This window comes from Thamnophis sirtalis, unplaced genomic scaffold (genome assembly GCF_051295495.1).
Source record: "Thamnophis sirtalis isolate CommonGarterSnake01/CBP01778 unplaced genomic scaffold, rThaSir2_p1.2 scaffold_2, whole genome shotgun sequence".
Taxonomy (NCBI): domain Eukaryota; kingdom Metazoa; phylum Chordata; class Lepidosauria; order Squamata; family Natricidae; genus Thamnophis; species Thamnophis sirtalis.
Genome location: NW_028261382.1, coordinates 145,073,943 through 145,100,151, shown reverse-complemented (window position 1 = coordinate 145,100,151; position 26,209 = coordinate 145,073,943). Strand labels below are relative to the sequence as shown.

At 39.5% G+C, this 26,209-nt stretch overlaps 1 protein-coding gene across 4 annotated transcripts in view; it reads right to left on the bottom strand.

The window, feature by feature from the left end:
* Nucleotides 1–3,563: 3,563 nt before the first annotated feature.
* Nucleotides 3,564–26,209, bottom strand: part of GAREM1 (GRB2 associated regulator of MAPK1 subtype 1) — a 114,969-nt gene continuing 92,323 nt past the window's right edge. For 3 of the 4 annotated variants that reach the window (XM_087707116.1, XM_087707119.1, XM_087707118.1), the window contains 3 exons: nt 22,328–23,500; nt 19,933–20,099; nt 3,564–10,262 (listed from right to left, as the gene is read on the bottom strand). In XM_087707116.1, coding sequence (XP_087563242.1) covers nt 9,350–10,262; nt 19,933–20,099; nt 22,328–23,500 — 2,253 coding nt within the window. In that variant the 3' untranslated portion in view covers nt 3,564–9,349. The remainder of the gene's footprint in view (nt 10,263–19,932; nt 20,100–22,327; nt 23,501–26,209) is intronic. The other variant, XM_087707117.1, reaches the window with a different exon arrangement.

Genomic DNA, 26,209 nt, shown 5'->3' with positions numbered 1-26,209 from the left:
CCATAAATCTCCATATAGTTCCAGACCTGTATGATAAACAATCCTAAACTCTTGGGATCACCATCATATTTTACTGTTAAGGGAGGGACTTTTGCCATTCGCCATTGCCTGCCCCCCCTACTCTTTGAGCGGCCCTAGCTGGGGGTGGTGGTGGTTCTGGGTTTCCTTGCTCCCAACCCCCCTCAGCTTCTTCACCCTCCCTTAACCTGTGCATGGAGTACCTTTGCTCAAACTCTTCAGCTTGCTCCCTTTCCACTGCTCTTCCACGGCTTTTGCGTTCGGACCAAGCTTCCTCGAGGAGCCTCATGGTGTGGGACAATTTGTAATCCTTTTCCCCAGCATCACCCCATTCCGCTGATTTTTTTTTTTTTTTGGGTCTCCTTCTTGTGACTCCCGCATCCAACTCCTCCGACTCCTCTTTTTGTCCCACACCCAAAGTCCATCGGGGACGAACAGTAGGCTCTTCCACCCTTAGACCAGCCAGCCTTTCAGTTAACGATGGTTCTGCCATCAGTTTCCTCTTGATCACTCACATGCAAAGACATGCTTTTTCTTCTTGTGAGGACACCCCCCTCGGTAGGTTGTAGCTCCGGGTGGGGTGGAGGTGAGACTTAGCTTAAATTGTCAGCCCTTCTTCATTCAAAAATCAGGAAAGAAGACCACAGGACTCCATTGGTAGAAATCAAGTGTACTTTTACTAATTATAAATGAATAGAAGCTAAGCCAAGTCTGATTATTTAGGCGCGAAAGCGAATAATATATTGTATAATTCATTCCCCTCCCCTTGGCATCCCGTGCACAGTCCAATCATAATTCTCCCAAATGTCAGGTGTGAGATAACTTTGAAAGGCATCACCAGGATGGAATGCTGGTCCGTTGGCCTTGGCGGGAAACACTCCTCCTCCACATGTGCAGTAAGGTGGACAGTTCAAAATCTAGAATCTTCCTCCAGCATGAGTCCCCTCCCAAATACCATGACCCCCCTCCCCGTTTCAATGGCAGCCGAAGCAGTAGCAAAGCAGAGGCTGACATAAGGATTATTACTTTGGTAGTGATGAGCATCCACCCTATGCCCATAGTTAAGCCAAATAAGATGATAGACCAGCCAGAAAAGGGACTAGGGTCAATTATTTGAGCCATTAACATTGCCGAAGTGATGAAGCAACAGCAAGAGGAAAGGCTTTGATTCATTATAAAAGAAGAGGAGCTTTGGAGGACGATCAAGAGAAAGGATAGGCTAGAATAAGAAGAGTGAAAGAGAGGTGAGAAGCGTTTAGGAGACTGATAGACTTGCTTAAAGAGATCCAGTCGCCAGAAGGAGCACATTCACTTCAACTATTTTCAGAATGGGTAAAAAGGAGAGGTGGTCCCAAAGATATAAAAATCCCCAAGTTATTACAGGAAGACATAGAAACCTACTTTATTAATGTTGCTACCTCTTTTAATTGATCTGAGAATGGAAAGGCATTAAGAACCTTTGACATTAAAATAAGGGAAGTAATGGATTATTACCATATAACCAGTATGGTGTAACAAGCACTTCTCAGCAAAACTTAATGTGATTATTGTAAGGGACCTAGAGTTACTAGGAATAGATGGATGTTAGCAGTGGTGGGATTCAAATAATTTAGCAACCGGTTCTCTGCCCTAATGATTTCTTCCAATAACCAGTTCACCAAACTGCTCAGAAAGTTAACAACCGGTTCTCCCGAAGTGGGGCGAACTGGCTGAATCCCACCACTGGATGTTAGTATGTCCTTATTTCATTTAAAAGGTAGCCTTTATGGGGAAAGAGCCCCTTACCATACTGGGCAGATTAAAGCCAAAGTAAATGACTAGCACACATGTGTGAGGGAAACCTTTACCTTTACCTTATAGGCACAGGGAAATGAATGCGTCTTACAGGAGGGAATGTAAGTTGGAGGCAGTAATCCATTTCTCCTTAAGAAGTCATCATTGGTCTCCTCAGTAATAGTGGTAGGAGTAATTAGTAATTTATTATGTAACCTAGTGATTAGAATAATTTCCCACTTACTGAAGGTTTGGCCCAGATAAAAGATTCGAGGAAGCTGGGAGGGAGTGGTACTCCAAGAACCCAGTCTAAGACAAAATTGAGGATGGCACAGAAGCAGGAAGGGAAGGCCATTCCAAGTGGGATGCCCTAGGAAGGAGAAAGCCTTATAAAAGGCAGACAAACCCAGGGTAAGGTGAACCCCTAGGATAGACTTCTAAAGAGTATGGGGGAGACAAAAGGGAAGGAGTTGTGTGTATAGAAATAAGCAGCAGAAAGCAGCAAGGGAAATTTTCTCTAGTACTCACAAGGAAAATATAATTTTATCCTATTTTACTTACCTATATATCAAATCATTTTATTTTACTCCAATTTTATTTTAAATTAGCTGATAACCCAGCTTTGTCCAGTTATCTTTAACTTTAACTTTAACAAGATTTGTATGCCGCCCACTCCCTTGGGACTCTGGGCGGCTCACAACAAAAGTAAAAACATATAAAAACTTTAAAAAGTTATTAAAATTAATATATCATCCATTCAATCAAGTGGGGCTGGATATTAATCAACAGCCCCAGGCCTGCCGGAACAGCCAGGTCTTGGTCGCTTTACGGAAGGCCGGGAGAGTGGTAAGGGTCCGGATCTCTGCGGGTAGCTCGTTCCACGAGGCCGGTGCAGCTACAGAGAAGGCCCTCCCTCGGGGAGCCACCAGCCGGCATTGTCCGGTCGACGGCACCCGGAGGAGGCCCAACCTGTGTGATCTTATTGGTCATTGGGAGGTGAATGGCAGGAGGCGGTCTCTCAGGTAACCAGGTCCAATACCATGTAGGGCTTTAAAAGTAACGACTAGCACCTTGAAGCGGGTCCGGAGACCAATGGGAAGCCAGTGCAGCTCGCGGAGGATAGGTGTAACATGGGTATATCTAGGTACACCCAATATCGCTCTCATGGCTGCATTCTGGACCAGCTGCAGTCTTCGAACACTCTTCAGGGGCAGTTATTTATTTATAGGGGGAAAATGTCCGGACCAAACATAATTTCTAATGTTGGATTTTCCTCCTTACCAGAGGGAGCTCCCTTGTGGAGTACTGTGAAGCTGTTACCATGGCAACTCTAGTACGCTGTACAGTAGAAGCCATTTGAAGGCACCACAGGCTCTATCATAACAGAACACACACTCCGAGGGGTGTTGGGGGGTGTCTTACCCCCACAGTATTTGTTTCCAGAGTGATACTGGAACACACACACACACACACACACACACACACAGAGCCATATAGATAGATAGATAGATAGATAGATAGATAGATGGATGGATGGATGGATGGATGGATGGATGGATGATAGGTAGGTAGGTAGGCAGGCAGGCAGGCAGGCAGGCAGGCAGGCAGGCAGGCAGACAGACAGACAGACAGACAGATAGATGGTAGATAGATAAGATAGTTTTTGTAGGATTTTATTAATAATTTGTCTTTGGAACTAGGTTTTTGAGATGGCTTATGGCCTAATCAATAAATTAAAGTAACTACTCCATCAAATGAACAAACTGCATAAATATCATGAAAATAGTATCTTTAATAAACAAATATACTTACAATACAACACTGACATGTCTTTATATACGTTAGAGCATTAATTCTTTGCTCCTGGTTTAAATAAATGTTTCTCATCCAAACATTTTAATGGAATTATACAGACCAGCACAAATTTCACAAATGTAACAATGAATATTCTTACTGAGTCAATTTTTTGATTTTGTTCTGAAACATTTCTTACAAACATGAAACTGAATAGTAATATGGGATCTAGAAGCTCTTTTGATACAGTGCAAGTAAAATTTTATACCCAACCCAATTTCTTTATTCACAAATTAAACCCATTGCTAATTAAGATAAAAACCTCTGTCCTAGATATTAGCAAGGCTTTTATATCCCACTTTGTTTTCAGCCTCATTTTATCAATGAGAAATGCCATGAATGCTTCTAGTGTCATCTTTCTACTGAGAAGTAAATTACAATCTAGACTATTAATTTCTAAATTTTCATTTAAAAAAATAAGTTTTGGAAATTGATGTGAAAATTGCAATTGCTCCAAACATAACTTCGAGTAGGGAGATATGCATGAACGTCATTCATCTTACTTTAGGAAGTAGATACAATGCGGTCACAGTTTCTGAATACTGTTGCCAGTGTTTTATTCCAGCATGAAGTTAGATTCATGTTGCTTAGCCGATTCTTTGACTTTAGGTGCTGCTGTTCCTCATTTTTAATAATTAGATATCCTCTAAATTCGCAGAGGCTCGAAACTTAATAGAGCAACTGTAAAATTACAAATTTGCTCATTTCAAACTTCTAATAAATCTTTGGGATGATTTAGATAAGACCCAAGATTTTTATGGTCCAGAATGGATGATGCTAAGGTATCTTTTAATCAAACTAATCATAGACCTATTTAGTCTTCAAACAGGTACCATGCATCCCATGGGAGAAGAATCCATGCCCCTTCAGGAACGACTCAATTCATCACTATTCTCCACTGTGCCTTAAACAAATTGTTTGAAATACTACACGGGGTATGGGAAGAAAGTGACAATAAGATTTTTATAATACTGCAGTTTTGAGGAGTGAGACCTGTCACATAGGAATCTATAACATCATACATTGTTATTTTAATTCAGGATAACTTCAGCCGTTGAATTGATTCACCCTTTCTAATTCTACTGAATCACTTGCATTATGACATATGTAAAAAGTATACTGTACATCGACATTCTTTAAGGCATTCTTTACCAGGGATCCTCCAGATATTATAATACCTCAGACCCCAAAATTTATAGACATTGTGACCAATTTCAAAATGTATGGAATAGGATACATTCTCCAAATTGGAGAAAGCTTTAGATTGAGAGGTTTTTCTTTTTTATCGCTAGCAGTGTGATATTTTCTCTGTTTTACAATATATGCATACTTACTTAGAAATATATCTCCCACTTTCACTGTGATTATTTTCTCAAAGACCATAATATTTTATAACTCAAAGAAGTTTATTTCCTGGAAAACATTATTAAGATCGTACATCTGGCTTTGCACAAATGGATGTCATCTCATGAAACAAATTTATCTTTCATCAGGACCGATTTAGATCTGAGCTACAAAAAGTTAGGTAACGATTAAGTGGCAGTATAAGAACCAGTTTAACATAGTAGTTAAGGCACTAGGCTACTGGGAACCCACAAATTCTAGCCCTGCCCTAGCCAGCTGGGTGACTTTGGGCTAGTCACACTCTCCCAGTCCTAAAAAAAAAAAGGCAATGGCAGACTATTTCTGAAAGTCTTCCCAAGAAAACTGCAGGGAATTGTTCAGTTAGTTGCCAGGTTGACTGAAGCCTCCAACCGCCAAAATATGACAGCAGCATGTTGGAGATATCTGAATCACTCTGCTGTTATACAGTGGCCATGTGGATTCCTGAGTTCTGGATCTTAGTTTTCTTTTTGAAGCATCCCTAAAATCTGTCTTGGAAGATAGAATGCATTTCTAGAATAGATTGAAGGGCCACTGCTTGCATGCACAATCCTGAGGGATTTCATTAAACTCTGCAACACAATGCATTGTAATATAGGTATTTAATTATCAATGACAATGCAGACACATAGCTGGCATTAGTTCCCCTGGTTCCATTCTTCTATAAGGAAATCCACTTGAAGTCCTGTGGCATAACACTACATACTCAGGTCTAAAGGACTATATTATAAAGTGTTCCCTCTGCTGAATCTTCTGCAGTAGGATTCAATAGCAAGAAGTATATTCAAAGCTCTGCCTAAAGCAAACTCTTCATGTTGTGCTTTCAGCTAATCACTTTCATCACAGTCGTTTTTCCAATAAGCACAGGAAAGCAGATATTGGATGGTATCTAAATATATCCAGAATGATTCATTCTATGAGGAAATCAACAAGAATATTTTTCCTTCTCCAAAGTATTTGCATAGCAGCACAAGAAAGTTATGGTAATCTGTTCAAGTGCACGGTCTCACATTGTTCCAAACATCAAACTAGACATAGTATCCAGTAAGAAGTTACTAGAGTCTTTGTATAAATGGACAGGGTTTCAAGAATTAGCACCATTCCATGCATAGAATCCCCATGCATATGAATACTATAATTAAACTTCCAACTGACTAGTATTATTAAATATATCAGTGAAATGGACAGATAAAATGAAAACTTCAAATTCAGCCTCTGGAGGGGAAGATAAAGGAGCAAGGAAGAGCAATGTACCAGGGTAGGAATTGATAAAATGAAGATCCTGCTATTTCAAACTGGGTTACATACTGTAGTTTCTCCCTTAAAATTTTCCTCCTCTCCTCGTTCATGGCGCTGAGCTAGTTCCAATGTTGGTGGTCAGGAATATTAGGATTATGCTAGATGATATGTTTTCTCTTCCCACCATTGATAGCAGCAAGTGTGAGAACATGTGACCTTCACTTATTGAACATTTAGCGGTTCCTGTCCCTGGATATTGCACAGTTATTAGGTTAGTTCCTGGTGGGGTCTCCCTACTGCAACTGTCTATATGTCTTTGTTGCCTCCTGCTCCTAACCTTGATCTAGAAATTTGCAGTACTCCTTGTTCTGGATTTCCTTCATTTTCACCATGTTTCTTCTCATCACAGGCCTTTACAGGTCCTATTACCACCAGAACCCAATCTGAGTTTATGGTACAAGTGCAGGGGTGTCAAACTCAAGGCCTGCGAGCCAGATTTGCCCCCCGGGCTGCCCTGGAAACAGCGAAAGGCCCAGCCCATGATGTCTCACCAGTGAAAATGGAGCTTGGGAGGGCTGCGTGCGGCCCTCAGCTCTGTTTTCGCTGGCAGAGGGTTGCAGGAGGCCCTCACAACCAAGAACGGGAGCCTGTTTTTGCTGGCAGAGCACTTGGGCCACCAGAGGCAACCCCGACATGAGTAACAATGAGCTGGCCTTGTTCACCCCGCCCCCCTGTGGTCAAACACAACTCTGATGCGGCCCTCAATGAAATAAAGTTTGACACCCCTCTACTAGTGTAAGACCCCTGGTTAGTCATTTCCTACTACCCATCCTAGAAGCTGTTGTCTTGGCACAATCCTATTATGTAACACAATCAATAGGATAACAGCTTCAAAACATTTATTTGTGGCATATACATAGCACTTTTGGAGCTAAAGCATGACTTCTAATAGCCATTGTATCATAAAAAAATTCTAGGATTGTCTGCATATGGCCAAATTATTCAGACCTTTCTGAAAATCTATCAAATGGCATTGTTGGACTGCTCATTCCAGAAAGTTCTCTGCAAATGGGCTCCAACATCCATTATTTTTAAAGGCATTCACTTTCAAATCACTTTCTTTACCCAGTTTGATAAAGTAGGACTGTTTGAGTTTGAATATATATCAGAGGTCACAATTTTCTTCTAATGGCCAAAACATAACTTCTTCCTCTCATATATGGCATGGAGTCTTCCATCAGGTTTCCAACAAGCCTTATAGTTTCCTGATACATAATGGGTGAAAAACAAATGCAAATATCACATTCAGAAATATTGCAACAAGGCTATAAAGAGATGGGAGAGGGTACAGTTCTTTTTGCTTAAGGTACATCATTTAGGAATGATTAAAGGAATCATTCTTGCTGTTTAATATTTAAATGTGCAAAAAAATGAGTGGTGGTACATTACACCCATTTTTCTCTTATAAAGATATTAGCGTTTTTGCTGAACATGATAGGTGTGAATAGAAAGTAGATTGAGATATACTGGTAGATCTTTGGTTAAACTGCCATTGATTGGTAAGGGTTTCTGGTTTCCAATTGCTTAATAACTTCCTCTGCCCTCTACCATAACAGGTTCCTGAGAAAGAATACTTGGAGAAGAAAAAAATGTGGACTAAATATGTGCTCAGAAGCACAATATTATAATATATTTAGTTTAAATCCTCCAGCAATGCTGGATCTCAAGATTTCTCTAAAACAAATCCCAAAAGCTCGAGGTTTGTTCATTTTAAAGTATGTTACAGTTAAAACTGACATGCATTTGTTTAAGTGTTTAGCCCTTAAACAAATGCATGTCAGATATACAAGAAATTTATAATATACATACATCATTTAATAAACATTTATTATTCTCCTAAGCAAAAAAGAATGCTTTAAGAAAATTATTCTGTTTCATTTTGATTAGATAGGTTTATTTTTTGGAATGTGGATTCTTTTAATTTAGATTCATAGGTCAGGCTTTCTTCTTCCTTAACTGTATGAATTTTTAAGAATATTAAGGAAAAAAGAAGAATATGAATCATCAGGAAGAAATAATTGAATCACTCTACCAGTTTCTCACTTCTTTAACTGAAGTTACAATTGAAATTTAAATTCACTGTAATATCCGTTCTAATTTTAAATGCACTTTATACATAAACAATGGAGATAATGATCTTTATCAATTATTCCAAATTAAATTAGGGCATCAATATTTGCTGAGAATACATGTAAACATTTCAATAGTTTGCAAAGTGGTTGCAAAAACTTTTAAATGCAATTATTTGCTGCTCTTGGTTGACACCGAGCTATTACTTTTCAAATTTTTAAAATAGTATATTCTTAATCTCATGCCCCTACTAGACATCGAAAATCTTTACCTCTTTCTTTTTTGTATTAATGGTATGTTATGTAAAAAAAAACCTGCTGGGTACAAGAATCTATCTGCCCAGACTGTGTTGGGGTTGTTGTTTTTTTGCATTGAAATACGGATCCATTATTTATTACAATCTGGGAATTTAATAAAAATGAATCTACAGCAAGAACAAGGTGCAAAGGTGGAATATTTGACACTTTCTGTTAAACAGATAAAAACAGAAGGCAACAACTATTATTATTAGAATAAAAATAAATCAAGAAGAAAAAAGATTACAGAGAAATGCAATAATAATAATAATAAACTGATTTGTGCACCAGTTTTGCTAACCCATAGTAATAAATATGTATCACTACACTACATGAGAACAAATTAATTCCCTTTAATGTCCACTATTTAGCAGCTGTTGAATGTTCAGGGATGCAAAAGGCACACCTTTATCCTTCTATTATGTACAAAAGTGTTTGCTTAACGCCCAAAATAATCTGCATAGTAATAACTGTTTTTCTTCTATTATTTACAGAAGGAAGGAAGGAAGGAAGGAAGGAAGGAAGGAAGGAAGGAAGGAAGGAAGGAAGGAAGGAAGGACGGACAGACTTAGTGCAATAAAAAATTAAAAATGGTAGATTGTGAGTTAGTTTCAGGGCTTCTAGCATACTTCTACATTTTGTTGAACTGGTCAGCACTACATTTTAGGTCTCCAGCCATTAATAAATTGCAATATTTTTTTAACTTGCAGTTTGCTGAGTTTAAAATCCTCAGAAAGGATCTCTTCATTGAGCTGGACAAGCAAGTTGCCATCAATTTTTTCAGTAACAAAAAGTGTTATGACATCCTCCGACAAGCCTATAAATCGTAGAGACTTAGATACTTCCTCAATGGAAAGCCCAGACAGATCTACAGGTGGCTGCCATGGTGAACCGTCACCACAAGATCTCGGCGCTAGCTGAAGATGAAGGGGTGACGAGAAAGAATAAGAAACCGAGAAGAGGTCTTGCATGCTTTTTTTATCCAGATACTGGTCTTCAGAAAGGTCTGGAGAGCTCCTGTGAGGATCTTCCTCAGCACCATCTATTCTGAGAGACCCAGGACAGAAGTCAAGCCCTGGTTTCTCCTCCACCATCTTTGGTGCACGAGGGGGTAAGGCAGGGCAAGAAAGTGACTGCAAGGTGCCACTTATTGCCAAACATTTTTCATCGGTATATTCAAGTGAGTAACTTGCTGACTTTGGGCAACTGGGCATGGTGCATTCTGCCTCAATTGTAGCTGGTGGTACATCTCCTGCAGAGACTTCATTTCTGTCAAAATCGAATGTAAAAGGTGCTGGACAGCTTCTCTTTGGTGTGTTGGGAGTCTTCTGCCTTGGATAGCTGTAACTTCTGCTTGGATCCAACAGAAACTCACTCCTAGAAAGGCCTTCAGCAGCTCCAGAAAAATGATTTGGCCATGAGAGTCTGGAGAACAAACCATCAGCAGAAGGGCTTCCCAAAGGCAATTCGTTGTCAAGCTCTTGCAGGTCACTTTTCACTATACCACATGGATAACAAGTTACGGGAGTAATCTCGGAAGAGTTTTCAGCATCTTCTTTAGTGGTGCTGCTTTGAAATAATTAAAAAGAAGAGACAGAATTAGTATATAGCTTTTGTAGTTAGTAGTTGTCACTTTTACAATTCTGTTATTTTATATACAAAATAGCACAGGACTAATGGAAAACAGTGCTTCCATTATATAGACATTTTCCCAGACGTGACAAATTTAACAAGTTTTCCCAGCAAAGTCGCCAACTTTTCTGGCAAGTATTTCCCTTTAATTAGTAAGGTTGAATACAGTGGGCAAATATTTATATCAAATATGCAATCCATTTTATAGAAAATGTAATCGTCATCCATACTCAAATCCACTAGAAGTGCATAGTTTTTGCAATCTACTAACTATACCCTCTGGAGTTATAATTGCATCTATTTCTATGTAAGTGAAAATCTATATTTGCATAGATAGCTTACATTACAGTTCCACATGCCAATAAAACTGTTAAGGTCCATGGCACTACGTATTATGATTATGGTTTTTTGCACAGTCAGACAGATGTTCAGACTAGATTTGGCATTATTATGTGGTTAATCTTTGGTGAGATTCACAGCCTTTGGGGCTGGTTGGTAGCTCAACAGCTCGAGTCCTAACCAAGAGCCTAGGAACTGTTAAGGTAACATCGGAGGATAGAAGCTGTTCCAAGTAGGGTGATTTTTTGTAGAATCAGAAATAGCGAGGTAGCCCTTTAGGTATTGCTCCAAGGGCTCCAATTACAATCGGGACAACACACGATTTCTTTTTCCACAGTCGCTCAACTTCAATTTGCAAGTCCCTGTACTTTGTGATTTTTTTCTTGCTGTTTATCTTCAATTCATGCATCTCCAGGTATTGCAATGTCAATGAACCATACTTTGGGGCTTCCTGGGCGGGACCTTGCTGATGGTAGCAGCTTAATAGAGCTGCTCCTGAGTTCCTGGTCGCGTTATCTGTCTAGACATCTGACAGGTACCTTATCCTTCAGGCAGAAGGGAAGGAGAGAGATCCAGCTGGCAAAGTGCCTTTTTGATCTTTGCAGCTTTTGTCTGCGAAGAGAGGGGGGGCCAGCCGAGGCAGAATCATCTCTGCGCCGGAATCTACAGCTGTTTTTTTACAGCCCAAAGTAAGATCCTCCCACTTAGAACAACATTTGAACTATCTGATTTTAACACAAGCAGAGCCCGTATCTGAGAACTTCATTTGCTTATTTAAATCCTAGCTTCATTTTTTACAAGATCTTCCTTCGTTAATTTGGCTATTTAAAAAAGCCTTTAAAATGGCGACTGTGAATTTCTCCGTAACAACGCTCACCTTCTTAATCTTCGTGCAAAGAACAGCTATAAAACTTCAAAGGAAGGGAGTGATTCATTACTCTGCCTTATAGCCGGCCAGCAGATTTTTATTAATTAGTATCACTTCTACAAGATTCTACAAGACTTTTTTTAAATCAACTTTACTAATATATATTTCTAATACAGAGAAGTCTAAAATGGTGTTGAATATGCTGAGCTGTTTTGTTACAATGCTTTTTTTCTGAAACCTTCTGAAAAGTCCTACGAAGCTAATAAAGGGGTGATTTAATAGCGGGCCAGTAGAGTTTGATTAATTGCTTGAAGATAAGACTTGGAATGGCCTCAAAACTTAATCCTGGTTTGAAACCCCTTTCTAGAAGTACATCCCCAATATCTGGCACAAAGTCGCAGCCTCCACCCTCTATGCCCCCTACTGGAGATTTGCTAACGAAAGAACTTTTTTTGGAAACTTTTAGAGATTTTAAAAAGGAGATAAAAGAGGAGATAAAAGAACTTAAGGCGGACTTGTATAATAAGATTGATACTAGGATTGCTAAAATGAAAGATGATATGCTGGGACTTGTAACTGTACTGACAGAACATGTTTCTGGAATTGAAGATAGTCTAGAGGATCTTAACGAAGCTAATGCTAATTTGACATCCAAAACTGAGGTGGTGCAACAAAAAGTTGAAAACACTGAAAAACAAATTATTATGATACAGTACAGGCAGATGGAGCTGGCATTAAGAGTAAGGGGGTTGCGTGAGGATAAACAGGAGAACTTGAAACAGATTCTTTCAGAAGCTTTTGATTGTCTGGTGGGAAGACTGGGATCCAACTTTGACTGGCAGATCGATAAAGCTTATCGCGTCAATTCTTGGGTGGCAAAACAGAAGCAACTTCTCCGAGACGTAGTTATATATTTCACTACAAGAGAGCTCAGAAACATGATATTACAAGAGTCCTATAACACTAAGCTCCAAATTGGGGGCCAGGATTTGACTGTTTTGAAAGAAATACCACCTCAAATGCTAAGAGCCAGGAGAGACTATGCTTTTTTAATGGATGAACTCAGAAACCGTCAGATACAGTACAGATGGGACGCACCATTTGGTATTATATTTACATTTGACAGGCAAAGATATCGTCTCAACTCCGTATGGAAAGCTCGAGATTTTTATCACAATATTTTGAAGGCAGGACACCCTGCACCATCTGGATCCGGAGAAAGACCACAAGAAGGACAAGACAGACAGCAAACCACACAACTACCAGACAAGATGTACCATACCAAGTCATATTTTAAGAAATGCTTTACTGCGGGTCTGGAAAAAATACCAATATAAATTAAATGACAAGATACCCACGTGGGCAATTCCTAGACACGCAATTGAAAATATGAATATAGCACAAAAACAGGATAGAATTACCTACAGACAGCTTCTCATTTTGGAAAGTGGGGGGGTACTACAACTAAAATCTTTAGAGGTATTAAAAGAGGAGAAGGTAGTTCAAACATGGTTCCAGTATGGGCAATTACAGGCCAGGTGGAAAATAGATCAAAAAATTGGTTTTATCCATGTTGAGGATAATCTGTATAAACAAATAAGAAATCAAAGCTTAATGCATATAAAGAGGATATATAATGTATTAATACAGATGGATTCGGAAACAGAATTAGTTAAAGATTGCATGATAAAGTGGGCTCAAAATATTGAAGAACCAATAATGTTGGATACATGGGAAAGAATCTGGGTAAGAAATGTGAAATTTACACAAGCTGAAAACTTGAGAGAAAATTTATATAAGATGTTCTATAGATGGCATTTAGATCCTAAAAAGCTGGCTTCTATGTATCCGAATTTACAGCCTAAATGTTGGAGATGTGGTTCTCTCGATGCTACATATTTTCATATATGGTGAACCTGCAAAAAGGTTAAGGCATTTTGGATAAAAATATGGTGGATTATGCAAAATATCTTTAAAAGAAGGATAAAGTTTACTCCTCAGTTATTTTTACTAGGTGTAAGTACTGACTTTACAGTGGTAGAGACTAACTTGATTCTGCACTTAATAACGGCAGCAAGACTGTTGGTGGCGCAATACTGGAAGAAGGAAGACTTGCCTACAACTCAAGAATGGACATTGAAAGTTACAAACTTTACCGAGATGGCTAAAATATCGGCATATCTTAAAGATCATTCAAATGAAAGATTTAAACGAGACAGAGAAAAATGGATTGACTATATACAAAACAAATATGGGACTAAAATTCCAGATAGCCTATGTTTAAGATCAGGAATGATTTAAACTGTTCAAAGTTAGCGTAGTAAGAAGAAGCTAAGATCAATGCAGAGATGTTATTAATCCTTTTTTTATTTGAGATTTGAGATTTGAGATTTTATTAACATTTATAGGCCGCCCTTTTCACTGAGGGGACTCAGGGCGGCTTACATAAAATAGGGAGGGGGGTGTACAAAACAATAAACATAAAACAATACATGAGAGTAAAATAGTACACAACATTCATTCATCATCCGGGTGGGGACAGATTGTGGTCTTTATCCCCAGGCCTGACGGGATAGCCAGGTCTTAAGGGCTGTGCGGAAGGTCTGGACGGTGGTGAGGGTACGAATCTCCACGGGGAGATCGTTCCAAAGGGTCGGAGCTACTACTGAAAAGGCTCTCCTCCGTGTGGTTGCCAGTCGACACTGACTGGCAGATGGAACTCGGAGGAGGCCTAATCTATGCGATCTTATTGGTCGCAAGGAGGTAATTGGCAGGAGGCGGTCTCTCAAGTACGCAGATTTCTTTTTTTCTCAATATATTTTAGACTGTTTGTTAAAAATCTATACCGTGTACGGGCTCTGGGAAGTCGGGGGGGAGGGAGGTGGGGTGTTGGGGGAGGGTGGGGGGAGGGAGGTTAGATACGAGGTTAGATACGATGTGTTAGATTCTAATGTAATGCAACCTCACATGTATACTGTTTTTCTTTAATTCCTCTGTAAAAATAGGATAAGTTGAACCATACTTTTTTCTTTTCAACTATTGCTTTGTCAGGTGTGTTGTGGGTCAAGTGCCTGTCAGTCTGAATTCTGAAGTCTCACAAGATCTTGACTTTCTCATTCTCTAAAACCTTCTGAACCTAATGTTCCCAGTGGTTTTTGCTGTACTCAAATCCAAACTTTTGGCACAATTTCCAGTGAATGATCTTAGCAATGCGGTCATGGTGTGGTTGGTAGGTAGTTAGTGTGGCATTATTATTATTATTATTATTATTATTATTATTATTATTATTATGTTAATCTTTGGTGAGATTCAAAGCCTTTGGGGCTGGTTGGTAGCTCAACAGCTCGAGTCTTAACCAAGGACCTAGGAACGGTTAAGCAGGGATGTGCAGTCAGGGGAGGCAGGGCCACACTACTGTCATCATGAAAAGAAAAGAAAAATGTAAAAGGAAAAAGGCTGAGGTAGTTGCTGCCAGAGTCACAGTGGATGACTCTGCTTAGTGCTTAACTGTTTAAAAAAGCTTCTAAAAAAAGTGCCCTCTACAGGAGGAGGCAGGAGAACCACGTGCCTCATTTAGTCTATCTTTATGATCACTCGAGCAGAGTTAAGCAAAGGTTAAAAGCCGAAAAATTCCTTATGTAGATGAGGAGCGTGGTTCTCTCGCCTCCTCCTGTAGAGGGCACTTTTTTAGAGGCTTTTTTAAACAGTTAAGCAGAGTCATCCATTGGGGACTCTGGCAGCAGCTAATCCAGCCTGACCTCAGCAGCTCTTGCCTTTTTCCTTTTACATTTTTACATTTTCATCATGGCAGGCAAGAGCAGAGTTGAAATTCTCTGTGATTGTGAAACAGCTAGAAAAGGTATGTGGGTCGGAGGGAGGGGGAGGAGTTCAAAATTAATGTAATTTATAAGTAATTTTTTTATTGTAAGTAATTTGTGTGTGTGTGTGTGTGTGTGCGTGCGTGTGTTTGTTTCTTCACTTCACTTAAACAAACTCTCTCAATTTGAGAGAGAGTTTGTTTGAGAAGAGAGGGAAGGAGGAGAGGCAGGGAGGGCAGCTTGTTTGAGAAGGGAGGGGCAGCCTTGTTTGAGATGAGAGGAGCAGCCCGCCAGCAGAAGCGGGTCTTTTACCCGCCTCTGCTGGCGGGCTGGCACCTTCTTTCTTTTGCCTGCTGTGCCCCCCTTCCCTTTCTCCTATCCCCCCACCAGGAGCCCTGTCCTGCTCCCCTCCCCCTTTCCTCCTCCTCTCCCCTTTCTTCGCCGGCTGCAACTGAGCGAGGAGGCACCGCAGGGCCAGGCCCCTCACACCCGCATCCAGCCCACTGGAGCTCGCCGCGCCGGGGGAGGAATGAGACCCCGTTGTCCCACGGAGCCTGCTGCCGCTTGAGCGGGGAGGCGGAGGAGAAGAGCGGTGAGGCCTTGTGCTGGTTGGCCAGGCGGCCGGCCAGGAGGGGAGTAGGTCGGGTGGGTGGTGGATGGGCTGGCTGGCTGGGGGGATCATGGCTGCTCAGGTGGCCCCTGCTGCCGCCAGCAGCTTGGGTGTCCTGGTTCCGTCTGAGCTGAAGAAAGCGGGATTGTTCGTCGGAGGAGGCGGGGGGTGAGGCGGCAGAGCACGGCAGCGGCGAGAAGCAGTCAGAAAGTGAAGGTCCGAACACCCCGGCGCTGTGTCCATAGGGCGGCTTTTGCCCGCTTGCCTCACCAGTCATAAACCTCACCGCACATCACTGCGGTTAAGGTAACGTCGGAGGATATAAGTTGTTCCAAGTAGGGTAGTTTTTTGTAGAATCAGAATGTTCAAGTCAGGTAAATTTAGAATTTTCAAATAGCGAGGTAGCCCTTTAGGTATTGCTCCAAGGGCTCCAATTACAATCGGGACAACACACGATTTCTTTTTCCACAGTCGCTCAACTTCAATTTGCAAGATTTTTTTCTTTCTGTTTATCTTCAATTCATGCATCACCACGTATTGCAATGTCAACGAACCATACTTTTTTCTTTTCAACTATTGTTATGTCAGGTGTGTTGTAGGCCAAGTGCCTGTCAGTCTGAATTCTGAAGTCCCACTCTTATTTTTTATTATTATTACATACTTTATTGATTAAACATGAAACTCAGCTAACTGAATATTCAAAAATGCATTACAAATATCAGTGACTGGTGCTAATGGTTGATACGGTTTGCTTCCAGTGTACTAGGTATCAACCAAGGACCTTCTTAAAATATAAGATGTTCCGAGTAGCGCAGTTTTTTGTAGTTCCGCTGGTGTTATTGCAGGAAGCTGCAATTTGTTGATGTATTTTGTAAAATTCTTGGACATGGTGCCGTGCTCTGATGACAATGGGTATCACTGTTACATGCTTCCTCCATAGCCATGTAGTTTTGATGGCCAGGTCGCGATATTTCATTATTTTTTCTAGTTCTTTTTCTTCAACTCTGGCATCTCAGGAACAGCAATATCAATCAACTGTATACTTCGGCCCTCTACAACCATGATATCTGGAGTGTTGTGCTCAAAATGATGATCTTTTTGTATTCGAAAATCCCACAAGATCTTCACCTTCTTATTTTCGATAACTTTTTCCACTTTATGTTCCCATAACTTTCTGGATACAGGTAAATCATATTTTTTACATAATGACCAGTGGATTAATTTAGCAACTTGGTCCTGTCTAGCTTTGTAATCAGTTTGTGCGATTTTGCTGCATTCACATATTATTATTATTATTATTGTTATTATTATTATACAATTGTATCACAGCGGCCAGTTGCGATTTTGCTGCATTCACATATTATTATTATTATTATTATTATTATTATTATTATTATTATTATTATTATTATTTATTTATTTTATACATCTCACCATGGGGCTACTTTAGGTGGCTCACAAAAATAAAAAATGAAGAAATAAAAAGTAAATTTAAACAAAGCAAAAGCAAATAATAACAATAAAATAAACAAGGAAAAAGATTAAAAATTAGCCTCTCTTTACCGGGGGAAATAGAGCAATCAATTACATTTTTTGAACTTCAGGAATGAAAACCAGAATCTAATTATTTTAAAAGGAGTATATTTAAAAATCTCCAACATTTAACATAATAGATATAAGGATCTAAAGTAGCCTTTCCAATCACATCCAGAAAGACAATCTAGACTGAACAATATTGGTCCATAATAGTGAACCTATGGCATGTGTGCTGGAAGTGGCACGCAGAGCTGTCGCCCGTTGCTCTTCCGGGTTCCGACGTGCCAGTTGGTTTTCACGTGTGGGAGGGCTGGAAACCAGAAAACCAGGTGGTGGGTGCACATGCAGCCCCATGCAGCTGTTCTTCCAGTTTCCGGCACATGCGCATGCACGTGCACTCTCCTGTTTCAGCACTCGGTGCTGAAAAGGTTCGCCAACACTGATATAGGTAGTCCATGGTTAAAAATATATTGTTCAAAAACTGTTCAAAATTACAATGATGCTGTACAAGAGAATTAGAACCAGTCCTTGAAGTTGCAGCCAATCGCAACAGCCCTGTAACCACATAATCACAATTTGGGCTATTGGCACCAACTTGTAATTATGACAGTTATAGCAGTGTTTTTCAACCTTGGCGACTTTAAGTCCTGTGGACTTCAACTCCCAGAATTCCCCAGCCAGCTGTGCTGGCTGGGGGATTCTGGGAGTTGAAGTCCACAGGGCTTAAAGTTGCCAAGGTTGAAAAACACTGAGTTATAGCATCCTGTAGTCACATGATCACCATTAGCAACTTTCACTGCTGGTTTCGGATAAGCAAAGTCAATGTGGAAGCCAGCTGGAGGTCATAAATGGAAATCACATAGTATAGTATAATCTTTATTGTCATTGTACTTAAATACAACAAAATTGGTTTTAACCTCAATGGTGCAAAATTATAGCAGAAACGAAAAAAAGAAAGAAAAAGAAAAAAAACTACCATGTGAATGGAGCTATTGTGGTTGTATTTAAAAGTCTTGACAGCCCAAGGATAGAAACTTTAAACCTCTTTGTTCAGCTGGCTATACTTTGATGTCTTCTGCCCGATGGTAGAAGTGCGAAGAAACACTGACCAGGGTGTGAATCATCTCTGAGTATCTTCCTTACTCTGCTAAAGCAGCGAGATCTGGCGATGTCATCCAGTGGTGTCAGAGGGCAACCAATGGTTTCTTGTGCCGAATTGATCACTCTCTGTAGGGCCTTCCTGTCCACAGCAGTTAAGCCAGCATACCATACTGTAATGCAGTATGTGAGGACACTTTCTATGGTGGACCAATAGAAAGAAGTCATCAGCCATTGTTCCATCTGATTTTTTTCGCAGGACTCTAAGGAAATGACGTCTCTGTTGGGCCTTTCCAATCACCAGAGACGTGTTGTTTTTCCAGGTGAGCTCTTGACTAATAAGCACTCGCAAGAATTTAAAAGAGGAAACCCTCTCCACACATAACATTACACTTAGCAATCACTTGGGACTCACTTAACAGATGCAGTTACAACTGTTGGAACTGCCATTATACGTCAGCCGAATCACATGCTGTCATGCTTTACAACTGTATTGTTTATAGAGTTCTGGAACTAGCTACCGTTATTAACCGAGGACTACCAGTATGTGGCTTGTAGTCCAAAATGTTTGGAAGATTTTAGTTTGGCGATGACTGTTGAGAGTAGACTACAGCAAAAAAGATCATAAAAATCAGGTTGATCATGTGTCTGACCCATTTTAGGGTTGTTATATGACATATGACCATAATGACGAGAGAGTCCATTACAGTTCTATGTCAAGAATTATTTGTAGATAGCTCTAGTGGAAAAAGGATTTTGACTTACACTGTCAAACTATGCAATTCAATCTTGTTTGTTCTGAGTAGAGGTAGCTCTCCAAGATCTTAATTAGAAGTCTTTTCTCCATGCTGCTGCCTGTGATTCTCATCAGTGCCAATACTAAGAATGGAGTTCACAAAATATATGGTTTCCATCACTATGCTCTTGCATTTTTCTTGATATTTATTGCCATAAAATACCCACTAATATGTGAACTAATCAGTACAAATCTCAAATTTGTCCTTCGTTTAATACGATCGTACTTTAATGAATCAAAACAAGTTGAACAGTTCTGTTACACAAGCACTGATGTCTGGCTCCTCATTGCTTAGTTGTCATCATTACAAAAAAATTCATCTTTGGTATTTTGACTGTTGATCTTGCTGCCTTATTATAAATCACCCAAAGATCTAGAAATAGCTTCCAATCTATTTTCTGGCTGCTACAAGTAAAAATTGGCAATAGTACTCCATCGTTATTTTTTTCTTTAGGATAAAATGAGAAATACAAGCCCAGCACTTGAACCATATACCAATAGTATAAAAATAAGACTTTGAAAAGAAAGCACCCAGTACTTACATATTGTGCAGTCCTGATGAATAGTATGAAAGTGTTGGACTAGGAGAACGAGTTTGCTGCCGCACAGGTTTGGTCATCCGTGGAGGAATAGAAGGGCTAGTAGATGTTGGCTTTGAGTTGCGTGGTGGGACAGGAGGAGCATTCAGGAGTCTACATTCCTCTCTGACCTGAAATTATGCACAATTGTGATGTAGCACATCATGCAGGTAATTAATTATCCTGAAAACTAATAATATTAATAGGGATGAAACAAGGATAAATAAATCATTATTTATCTAAGGACCCTTAGAGTTTCTAAAGCAAAAGTGGAATATGAGAACTTGTAGCTCAATTTAAGACACCACATTCATTAATTTATAAAATTAATTTACAGTCCATTTCATATCCAACGACTCTGGGTGGTTTTCAATATGCAAACATTAAAAAAAACATTAAAATCATCCATTGTAAAAAACACAGCAGATAAAAATATCAATAGATAAAATCATGGATACATGAGGTCAGCCACCTCCACTATGTAGCTCTTCCAGTGGGTCCCCAAGCCATCTGGCAGAGCCAGGTCTTTAGGCTCTTATGAAACATCACCTAGGGGGTAAAGGTCATACCAGATCAGTAACCTTTGCAGAAATTGAGAAACTAGGTTGATAACACTGCTAAATTAGGGGAAACTGATCTGAATTCCAGGTTATGGAACAAAGAAGAAAAGAAAATCCTTCATGGCCAACCCTCCCATCAGGCAGAGAGGAAACGGCAGTATCAACAGCAGCCCTCAGCTGTTGATTCTGGCCTTCAAGAGCCAATTCTTCTTTTGGAGGACACAATTGAGTGTTCCTGTACTGCACTTCTTTAATTAGCATGGTCTTTGAATCTATAAGAGGTGGCTCAGTGGTTAAGATGCTGAGCTTGTTGATCAGAAAGGTTGGCAGTTCGGTGGTTCAAATCCCTAGGGCTGCGTAATGGAGTGAGCTCCTGTTACTTGTCCCAGTTCTGCCAACCTAGCAGTTCGAAAGCATGTAAAAATGCAAGTAGTAAAAATAGGGACCACCTTTGGTGGGAAGGTAACAGTGTTCCATGCGCCTTTGGCATTTAGTCATGCTGGCCACATGACCATGGAGACGTCTTCGGACAGCGCTGGCTTTTTGGCTTTGAAATTGAGATAAGCACCGCCCCCTAGAGTCAGGAACCTTTACCTTTTACCTTGAATCTATGATGCAGGGTGTTAATAAATTAATTGTCCACCTAGATTTTGATGGACTGTAATTTGCATCCTCAACAAATCCAAGTTACCCAGATGATGATGTTTGTACTGAAAATGTGAAAGATTTTGTCCTTCTATTCTATTCTATTCTATTCTATTCTTTTTTTAAGCAGATCCAGAATTGTCTTTTAAAAAATGAAGCCTTTACATTTTACTTATGTATCACCAGCAGAGGGCAGATGGTAGCTGCTGAAAGAGGACTGGTTAAAAATGCTAGTACAAATGCTATTATCATTAGCATGTTGCTTAAATTAACGAACTATTTACAACTCTTGAGGGAGAGATTTGAACAAAATACAACCTGCTCTCCCCTCTTTAAAATTAATTGTGAAATTTTACCTTCGAAGACATTTCAAGGTTTTCTCTCATAAGAAAAGGAAGTACCGTAATTCAGAAAGTGTTTAGAAGCATACAGTAATTGATTTAGGTCCTTCAGATGGAAAAATGAAATATCTAGATACATTTCAGATGGATCTCAGGCCTGATTCTAGAACAGAAACTTCCTGGCTGATGAAACAGATGAAATCCAGTTTAGACAGCTGCAACCCCTGCTCTACATAGGACTATCTTTAAAAGAATGCTAAAGCTGCAATTGACCCACAGAATAATGGTTAGACTATTACGGTTTGACATATTACACTGAAGTTTTGACACCTGCCATTGGCTCCACTCCTGCTTCTAGGACCTAATTTAAAATCCCAGTGTTATTTTTTAAAGTCAAAATTATACTAAAACCTAGTATTATAAATATGCCTTCATCCCTGTGGATCTACCTAAAACTTACATTCTTTTTCAGAAATCATATTCTGAGGGCCGCTGGACAATTATATGCAGAGGAAATTTGTGCTGAAACTTATTTCTACTTCGCTGCACAAATCACCACAAAGTAGGCTCAAATAGCAGCTCTTAGCCATGTTTGGTCGAGTTCATTTGTCTTCTGCCAGCGTCTCTTGATCCGCTTCTTCTCTCTCCGTTCCTCCATAAACCATGGGGAATGACAAGATTGACGGATTAAGAGAGGCCAACTGGGCGCAATCCTATCCAGATTAATTCACCCCCTTATGAAAAATAAGTGTTCCATATATATGGTAGGAACTTCACCCTTCTTGGGAATTAAGCAAAACGCTAGGAACTTACTGCTTCTGATTTAGGAGGCACAGGTGGTGGAGGTAGGGAAACATCTGAGGATTTTGCTGTTGCTACTAAAGATCCTGGTGCTGGCAGAGAAGTTGTACCACCCCTGGACCGGAAAGAACTCCTGTAGTTGTCACATTTGTTCTTTTCGCTCTGTGAGCGAGTAAGAGGCTGATCATTCACTTTCCCACCCCCTTTGTCCAACCATAGTTCTTCATATGGAAGTTCCAGTTTAGGAGGTAAACAGACTGTTTCTTCACTAATTTCAGGAAAAAGGTAGTTACAGCTCCCATCCCTAGAATCTTGCAAAGCATCATGAGAAGATAAAGCCCACTCGTTACACAAGTCTCTGCAATCATGAAGGTTCACCTCGCTATTTCCATGGAGGTTGTTTCCATAGACACATACAGAGAGACGGTGGAAAGACTGGGTCAACTCATCCCGAGCATAACTGAGAGAGTTTGGCACATGGTTGTGGCTGGTGGGTCGACTTTTTTGTGGGCTTTTGCAGTCTTCATTCCAGTCCGCTTTTACATCTCTCACAGCACGAGAATATTCATCAATATCGAACTGCTCTTGGCAGAGGCTGAACCAGTGCTTCACAAAGGCTTCATGCCACGCTTCTCCTTTCACAAGACTTTCTGGAAGGGTAAACTTTGGAAGAGCTAAATGCAAAGGAAAGTGCATTGGAATAATTTTATTACTATGTAGTGCGCAGCAAACCACAACTGTCTTGGTTTGAATATTAACAAACTTGTAACGGTGTCCTTCACGGACAAAATGCAAGTCATAAGGATTCCGTGGGGGAGGGCTTGGCACATTCACATTCACTGGGAGCCGTGTCTTTTCCACGATGTTTCGAATGGTATGCTCCCCTTCTTGCATTTGTAGCTCCAAGGGACTACGTGTGCTAAATCTCCCTTTACACTGGAAAGGCAGGCTAATACTCTCATTGGTCCGATGGTTCATGCAAATCAAGCAAGGCATTTTGCCTTTGCCCAATTTGCTAATGGAATTGAGTTTTCCAATTTTCTTGAAGATGGTATTGAGCCGTGACTTTTCCTTTGAAGATTTTGCATATAGGATTTCTGCTTGTCCCATTAATGTGAGCTCATCGCCTGTGCAAAGGGTAATATTATAAACTTCTGTGTCTTCATTGCATTCACCTGAAGCCACCTAGAAAATACAACATTCAAAATTAAAATAGCATATCAAGCTCTAAACATAGGGGATGAACCCAACAAATATGAACATCAGAATTGTCCAACTTCTTCTGCCTGGCATTCTATGTTAGACTATAACACCTATACATTCAGTGCATGAATAAATATCAAATGAGAAAGACTGCTCTAAAATATCCACATGACTGATCACACTACCTTCTTTTGTTAAAGAGTTTATAAAGAGTAACATAATATTAAGAATTTATCAGACAAAAATAAGTTATCTCTCTCTGTCACAATGTTTAAATTATATAGGAACCTACAACCTTATACAATTAGGCTTGCTCATGAGCACTTAGGTATTGTTATATATACTTTGCTATTCTACTATAGTTTAATGCTATATTTGACTACCTGTAATTTGTAGCAGTATAGTTATTCCTTCCCTCCTTTCACTCTCTCTTCTATATTCAAAAATAAAAGAAAGCATGAATGTGAATATCTAGAAATTTGAAATCTCTCTCTCTCTCTCTCTCTCTCTCTCTCTCTCTCTCTCTCTGAAGTATGAATTTTACGTGATCAAAAGTAAATAATGCCTAGTACTCAAATTAGATTGCCTAATCTATATTATCACAATTCATACTTGCAACTAAGAATAAAAATTAAGATTTTTCTTTTTGATCTGCAATGTTAATAAAAAAAGTTAGCAAATGCTTAAATTTAATCTGTGAAGTAAGGACATGCCATAATTCTGCAGATACATGTACCAGCTTTTAAAAACAGATATTTTACCACATATACATTTCTGTAACTGAGTTATGTATAACCTAAGATTCCAAACTAAAGATCAGCCTGAGAAAGAACAACCTCTTCCAGTCACACTGGAAATTGCACAAAGGGAATGCAAAAGTGGAACAAATCTAACAGGCATGCCCAGGCACCTTCAATATTCACATATACACCATATGTAATGGCAATTCCTTTGACAAAATCTAAGAAGGTCTACAGCCTTTTGATTATGACTTTAGGACACTGAAAGCAGCATTATATATCCCTTGTCTTTTGAAAAATAATTTCTGAATCTTAACATTCACTGGATGTGTGTGTGTGTGTGTGTGTGTGTTTGTGTGGCATGAAAGACATAGAATGCAGTAGTAAAGTTGTACAGAAAGAACACAATAGTGTGATACTCATACGTGGAGATGTATGGTCAATTTTGTAAGGTATAAGAAATTCATGAAGGTGCGAACCCTATTCAAAATTTTCCAGTATCAGCAGGTAGAATTAAAACTGACCTATATAGCGACTTAGTAGACAAAATAAAGAAACATATAATGGAATTCTATTCATAAATTTATTCGGAAGAAAGACCCACTGGGATTTTATACCAGACAAATGTTTTAACACCAGAAGTGGGTTGCTGCCGATTTGGCCCGGTTTGGTCAAACCGTTAGTGGAATTCCGGCCTGGATCACAGAACCGGCAGCGACCCAGGCCTGCCACACCCCTGAAGTGGTTTTCCCGCTGCCGCTAGGCCATCGCCCATTTTGGTGACTGTGCATACACAGTTCATTGTAAATGGTTCTGAGCATGCGCACAGAACAATTTACATTGAAGAGCACACGTGTACACAGAACACATCTGGCATGCGTGCGCATGTTGCGCATGGGTTGCAATCCAGCAGTAATGCCAGCAGCAACTCACCCCTGTTTAACACTGTTACCTTAATTTATTATTTTATTTTTTTGTATAAAAATATGAAATCACAAAAAGTAATCAGTAATATGTTTAGCAAAGGATCCACCATAATATGAATGTTGGAAAGGAAATAATGTTTCAAACCAAACTCTTTGTTATGCAGAGCTTATCAAGCTAATGCCACAGTTGCAGAATTTCCTGAGAGGAAGTTATTCCAGTGGTGTGATATCTCAATACAGCTAATCCAGGAAACAATAAAAATCTAATTGAACATGACTGTTGTTCAAAATTCAGACCCAAAGGCAAAACATTATAATTCATCATGAATATTAACAGCCATCAGATTTCCTATCAATTAAGATCCGAGTCCTCAGCTCTATACTCTTCACTGCCCACATTGAAGATTTTTACTCTGATGTCACTTCTTCAAGAACCTTCTGCATATCATATGGGGCACCCTATGTATATCATCATCACTATCGAAGAGCAAATATGTATATTTTATTTTATAAAACGTTGTTTAATGCTTCCCTGCAAAATGTTACATTATTTTTTTAAAAACCAGTGAAATTATCTATTTGTAATTTTGATGAAAATAAGTGATAAGAACTTTCCTGAAAAGGAGGCAGATCACTTTAATAATTAAAAGCAAACAGCATTTCTTGGTGTGTATGATCCACACAAAACTCTTGCCCCCCAAATAATACTTTTCTTGCAATATTAGACAGCTTCTAAAAATGGTTAGTAAAATAGTTTAATAATGAACTAAGATTGTGGCCCCTTGCTGTTTTGGAAGTTTGTGGCAATAAAATAATAGTTTGGTTAATTGAAGGTATTTGCCTCTAGGGACTTAAAATTTAAGTTAACTATTATATGAGCTTGCATTTGCTTTAACTGGAGCAGAAATTTGTTGAAGAATTATCTTCTGAAGTAGAATATTGAAATATCTTCTTAGGCCCTTTTGGCCACAATGCCATTGTATAACTTGTGTTCTCTTCCTTTCATTAAAAGGAAGCATAATGGA